This window comes from Thalia democratica, chromosome 5 (genome assembly GCF_965202585.1).
Source record: "Thalia democratica chromosome 5, ktThaDemo2.hap1.1, whole genome shotgun sequence".
Classification (NCBI taxonomy): domain Eukaryota; kingdom Metazoa; phylum Chordata; class Thaliacea; order Salpida; family Salpidae; genus Thalia; species Thalia democratica.
The window spans coordinates 71,671,038-71,678,010 of record NC_139169.1 but is presented as its reverse complement, the minus strand read 5'-3'; the positions used below and the strand labels follow the sequence as shown (position 1 = coordinate 71,678,010).

Sequence of the window (6,973 nt, the reverse complement as noted above, 5' to 3'; positions counted from 1 at the left end):
GCCTTATAAAGTTGAATTGGATTTTAACTGCTGCTCACAACGTAGCAGATAAAAACAAAACTGTTGATGGAACCACAACACAATATTATTATTACAAAGTCGACGTTTTAGCTGGTACAAAAAACTGGAAAGTTTATAGTAACACAACAACGCAGCAACGTACTATTTATAAAAATGGTATTATTGTACATAAACACTATAACCCTATGAACAATGATTACGATGTAGCTCTCATTTATACGAAAAAGAAGTTTGACATAACAGACACTGTTGAACCTGCGAAGTTACTTGAGCCCGAGACGAAATTTGATGCCGATGCTAAGTGCGTTGTACAAGGATGGGGATACAATAAATTAATCCGTAATGAAGACAACATACTCCAATATTCATTCGATCAGCCAAACCACGCAAGGCAGGGATCTGTCAACATTTTAAGTGGCGAAAAATGCGCGCAAACTCATGGTTTGTTCCAGTTCAATCATAATTTGCATTTTTGTTACGGCTGCAACTACGGAAATTGCAAACAAACTTCCCGTGGAGATTCCGGCACTCCGGTTGTTTGCGCTCTCAAAAAAGGGGATGACCCTTTAACCAAAGGTGTGGTGTTTGCAGTTCACGGCAGCGGGTGCGGTGACGTCAGAAAGAAATGTTTTCCCGGCGGACCGAGCTTGGGGATGGACGTCCGCAAAATTAAAAGCTGGATCCACAAAGAGGCTAACGAACCGTCTGACAGTATGTATCCGTACTTCATTGCTGGGGCAGTAGTTTTTGCCACAGCAGTAGGATACTTTTATTAAAACAAAAGCAACCAAATCAAATCAGACAAATTTACGTCAGTTTCCATATGTTGAAGTTGGTGGTGTTCAATGTAAAGGTTCAATTGTAAAAGCCATAATTACTACGAAACTTGTGTATAAGAAAGCAAACCTGACTTGAAAATATGGACTGTTAAAAAATTTAATAAAACGTGATATATAAGTAGAAACAAAAACATTCATTAGCTATCGTAAATTTTAACTAAAAGTGTTGATAATAAAATTATTTTATATTGAAAATGATAGTCTTTAAAACTAAGTTTTAATTTAAAGATTTGCACAATACTTCAACAGGTCCATAAAATAAGTTGGTAATTATTTATTTTTAACAAAAAAATAGCAATATATGTTTTTTTTTTTAGTGTAGTACATCTAACTAAACTGATCATAAAATTGACACACTAAAACCTTTTTTTTATGCATTTAAAATGTTCAATTTTAGATTATTTTTAATTATAGAAAAAAGGTTAATCATTTTACAAGAAAACAATAAAAGTTATGTTCTTAGGTTAGGCTAAAATTTATGCAATATGTACTTATTTACTTAAGATCAATTCAAAAAATTTTGTAAATTTACTTTGAGATAAGTGTCTAGTGTAAATATAGTTTTATTAAACAACTATTTGTTATTACTTACTAAAACAGTTTCATATTTTATAAGTTTCATAAAAATTTTACCAATAATGATAATGATAATAATAATAATACCAGCTTTAGTTGTAAAAACGTAAAAAATGAACAATATCCTGTGCACTTTTTAATGAATACAGATTTTTAAAATTGTGTGCTTTAAATAATTGTTACTTATCTTTCACACATTATGTTTGTTAAGCATAAAAAAAAAATTAGATCCTTAAAAAATCTTATATAAAATAGTTAAAACGATTTAAACAGTAGGTTTTTAACAGTTGTTTACATAGATAGAATAATTTTGTTATTTTAAAGTTTTAATAGTTGCTTTTAATTCTTACACCATTATTTATGGACCGAACTTAACTTTAGTGCCCTATATTTAAACATAATTTTTCCTAGAAACAGAAAAGTGTAAGATTTTTAGTGATCTTTAAAATATAAACATTCAAAAAATTACTTAATCTTTGTAACTTTTATCCGAAAACCCAGATGAGTGTAGATATGAGTTGTCACAGGTTTACTAATACTTAAACAAGGTGGTATTATATTACTTTCCACTTTTCTATTATACATTTTATAATACTTTAGTTTTAAGCACATCAATTCATCCTAACTTTTAAACTGTTTTCAAAGTTTAATTAAGTTTAATTTTTAAGTTGTAATTAAGTATTTGTTTTTTCTAATTAGTTTGTTAAAACACATTTTATTTATTATTCATATTTTATTTTAACTCATTTTTATCAAGCTACAAGGTAAACATATTATATAAATTTTAAAAAGAGGTTTTAAAATAGTAAAACTACAGCTTAAATTAAAGTTTTATTAGAAATTTCCAACTAAAAACATTTGTTCAAAATATTAATTTTTAAAAGATATACCCCTTCACTGATTTAGTTTGAATACTTAGATAGCTTTTTTTTAAACAATGCTATTTGGCAGCAGTATAAAACATATGAGATATGCGTAACAAAGTTAGAATACTTTTGCAAAAAAAACATTTGGTATATTTGGTGTTTTTCTAATAACACATAAACAGTTGAAAATTAGTCTATTATTGAAATCTTTAATACTTAAACATTATAAAACTGTTGTTGTATACAGAAGTAACAGTACCTAAACAAAAACTCAAAACTAAGTAATTGTTTAAAAATATCTCTCAATTAAAATATTACTCAACATACAACAATAATACGTAAAGTAAAATGTCATGTTTTACCCTATTTTTTATCTGTTATGGTTAAGTATCAAAAAAAAGAAAACAACTGTAAAAATGCTTTGTGTAAAAGGATGCTTAGTTTTCATAAAACGTTAAAAATGTTTCCAGTTAAGACAGATCTGATCAAAATTAGCAAAAATGGTTAAAATTTACGTTTCAAACAAATTTAAAAAATTCAAAAACCAATTTGGTTTCAAACTTCTTTATGAATAAATTAAATTGAATGCAACTGAAGATAAATATCTAAACGTACTTATTTAATTTTAACATTTTAAATTATAATGTTTTTAAAGATATAGCTTCAAATTTTATATAATAGACAAAAAAATGTAAACTTATTTTATCTTATCTTTTATAAATATATAAATTTATCACTTTTAAAGTTTAGAAGTTGTGTTAAGGAGCCAGAAAAACTTAAGTTTACTCAAACTAACTCAATATTTTTACTTAAACTTAAATGATTCGCTGTGATGTATGTTGACAAAAGTTCTCTGTTCTTTTTGTTATCAGGCAGATGATCTGCAGTACTCACAATGATCAAATTTACCAAAATTTAATACTATTGAGTTTAAACTATTTACTACTCAATAGTATTTATTATACTTAAATACTATTGAGTAGTAAAGTACCGGATCTCGCGAATTTTGCTAAGAACTGCCAGTGTCCTAATTTTAGAAATATATATCCGGATCTTAACTAGAATTAGGATCGATTTTATTGAAATCAGATGATATTTTTATTTTAAACATGTCTACGAATAAACTAAAATAAAACATTAAATTTAAAACGAATCGCTCATTAAAAATAAACTGATAAACTAAAAAGCATAAAAAAGTTTCAATTTTAGTGTTTATACAAGTTGTAATTGTTGTTTTTTGTAGGGTAACAGTAAATTTTATTGTTGCTACCTAAGGCAAAAAAGTTTTTTAATAAAAAAAGCAAAGAAGTATCAACTTCTTGCTTAATATTGGCATATGTTTACCTTTTATTTCAGAGCAAGTTGGCAAAAAGCGATTTTACAATGTTCCTGTAATATATTTTTATCTAAAAAAAATCAAAATAATCAAATATTCACTTATTGGCTTATAAGCGATTGAGTTAGAAATGATCGGGTTAGAAGTGATCGAGTTAGAAATGATAGCAAACCTTTATAATTCGTTACTAATAACAACTTAAAAATTTTGCTTTAAATTGTGAATGTAACATTAGGGTTCCCACTAAATTAAAAAAAAAAATAGGGACATCCATAACACATAGAAATTTTATAGGGAAACTATAGATAAAAAAACAATGAATATTAAACTTTGAAACATAATTTTAAGGTAAATTAAGTTAAATATTTCATTAACTGTTTATAAGCATAACTAAATAAAAGATTTACAAAAGTTTGAGGGTTTTTGAGCTGTAATATCACTTAAATAAGCAAACTTAAGATAAATTTTAAAGAAGGTAAATTTCTATCTGCTAGATGGTACCATAAAGTAACATGTTTATACTAAGATTTTAAGAAATTTAATTTAAAAAGCTTATCAAATTAAAAAGTTATTAAACTTTTTAACACGTTTTTTCACCACACAGTGTCGCTGTTTTGGCTTTCAAATTTCAATCACCAAGCAAAAAATGAGAATTTATAGAAATTTCTAGAGATTTCACATATTTTAAATTGTTTAGTAGAGATATAAGGGTTTTTCAGAATATTGAAAACTTATAGGAATTAATAAGGAGTTGTAGGGACTTGTACAGAGGTGGGAACCCTGTAACATGTATGAAAAATCTTTTAAACATAGGAAACTAAAATAAAGTGTAATCAAAACAGGTAATCAAGTTGTCTTAATAATAGAAAAACATAACCAATGATATGTAATTAAATTACTAGTCAAATATATGTGAGAAGCTAACAAATATCACTTATCAGTAGTGAGAAACTTAAACTATTACATTACAGTAGTGAAGAGTTTATAACTATCACATCACAGTAGTAATAATTTACAACTACCTAATTACAGTAGTGAAGAGTTTACAACTATCACAGTAGTGAAGAGTTACAACTATCATATCACATTAGTGATAAGTTTACAACTATCACATCACAGTAGTAAGAATTTACAACTACCTCATCACAGTAGTGAAGAGTTTACAACTATCACATCACAGTGGTAAGGAGTAACAACTATCACATCACAGTGGTAAGGAGTTACAACTATCATATCACATTAGTGATAAGTTTACAACTATCACATCACAGTAGTAAGAATTTACAACTACCTCATCACAGTAGTAAGAATTTACAACTACCTCATCACAGTAGTAAAGAGTTTACAACTACCACATCACAGTGGTAAGGAGTTACAACTATCATATCACAGTGGTAAGGAGTTACAACTATCATATCACATTAGTGATAAGTTTACAACTATCACATCACAGTAGTAAGAATTTACAACTACCTCATCACAGTAGTAAGAATTTACAACTACCTCATCACAGTAGTGAAGAGTTTACAACTATCACATCACAGTGGTAAGGAGTTACAACTATCACATCACAGTTGTAAGAATTTACAACTATCACATCACAGTAGTGAAGAGTTTACAACTATCACATCACAGTAGTAAGGAGTTACAACTATCACATCACAGTAGTAAAGAGTTTACAACTATTGCATTACAGTAGCAAAGAATTTACAACTATCACATCACAGTAGTAAGGAGTTACAACTATCACATAACAGTAGTGAGAAGCTACAACTTTCACATAACAGTAGTATTTAAACAAGGTATATAAATTAATTAACACAAAACATAAAATTGTATATAAAATTTATACAGTACGGTAAATTATTACAGTTCATATAAATTTATATAAATTAACTTTGAAAAATGGTTGAAAAAAAACTATTCAAACGTTCTTACTGTGTGGGTAATACCCAGTTTACCTAACTACTAGTTTAAAAATTGATTATAATGTTTTGTTAAAATTACTTCTATAATCAAGGCCTAAAGTTTATATCTACATTCTTTAAAAGTATTGAAGTTATGAAATATTGAAATCTAAACATTGTAGTGCACTTATATTCGTAGATTTCATTAGAATTCATTTTAAGAGGTATTTAACGAGCTCGTTGCTATTTTTTAGTATAATTAATAAAAGTACTAAAAGCATAAGAACTTTAAAACATACGAACAAATTCTAATTTCTCTTTCGTCAACTTTCGTCAAAACTAAAAAAATCAACAATTTACACAACTCTGTTTAAAACTTAGCACTTATTCTATTTGTTTTACGTTAAAATTTGTATCTACAAAATTCAATGTTTCTTTATATGTTAAAATTTGTTAATAGTACCTAGTATACTTTTAAAATAATAATTAATTACATTTATAAAGTTTGTTAATTTAAGTAAAAAAGTTTAAGCTATTAGAGTTAAACTGTATTTCTTCCTGTATTTATTTATTTGTATAAAATCTACTTAAGTTTTTACACAAAATAAAATATATAACTAAACTTAAATTTAAAATTTTGAAAAAAAGAAATAAACTTAAAAAAATATGTTATAACTAAATGTACTTTAATTAACATAAAAGTTATATTATAAACAATGTATACAGTAACAAAAAAATAAATTATTTGTGTACACTAATTATTTATAACAACCTGATACCCAACTGTAGTGCAAATATGAAATTTAAATACAAATTCAAATACAAATTCAAATTCTGAGTGCTGTTGCAAATCAAAAGGGTATTGACACTTAAAAAGAGTAGCTTTATTATAGTTTTCGAAACATTACAGAGTTTTCAAAATATGATATTAGAATCATCTAAAAAATTAAGAGGCAAACAACTATTAATTAACAGTAGTTATCATTATGTGATAGTTGTAAACTCATCACTACTGTGATGTGATAGTTGTAAACTCTTCACTACTGTGATATGATAGTTGTAAACTCTTCACTACTGTGATGTGATAGTTGTAAACTCTTTACTACTATGATGTGATAGTTGTAAACTCATCACTACTGTGATGTGATAGTTGTAAACTCTTCACTACCGTGATGTGATAGTTGTAAACTCTTTACTACTGTGATGTGATAGTTGTAAGCTCTTCACTACTGTGATGTGATAGTTTTAAATTCTTCACTACTGTGATGTGATAGTTGTAACTCCGTACTACTATGATAGAAGTTGCTCCTTAATAGTGTGTTGTAAACTTCCTAATGTTATAGGCAACTGTGATATGATTGTTGTAAACTCCGAAACGTTTTGAAAACTATGATAAATTATCATTTTAAAGCGTTAATGTCCTTTTGG

The 6,973-nt window shown here is 26.8% G+C and overlaps 1 protein-coding gene across 1 annotated transcript; it reads left to right on the top strand.

The window, feature by feature from the left end:
- The first annotated feature begins 206 nt into the window (after nt 1–206).
- LOC145836842 (transmembrane protease serine 12-like) lies at nt 207–797 on the top strand. Its single transcript, XM_082944613.1, has one exon. It carries the CDS (start codon nt 207–209, stop codon nt 795–797), a length of 591 nt encoding a protein of 196 aa, XP_082800739.1.
- The last annotated feature ends 6,176 nt before the right edge of the window (nt 798–6,973 follow it).

Coding starts and splice junctions, on each gene's coding strand:
- LOC145836842 (XM_082944613.1), top strand. CDS start 207: ATGAACAATGATTACGATGTAGCTCTCATTTATACGAAAAAGAAGTTT.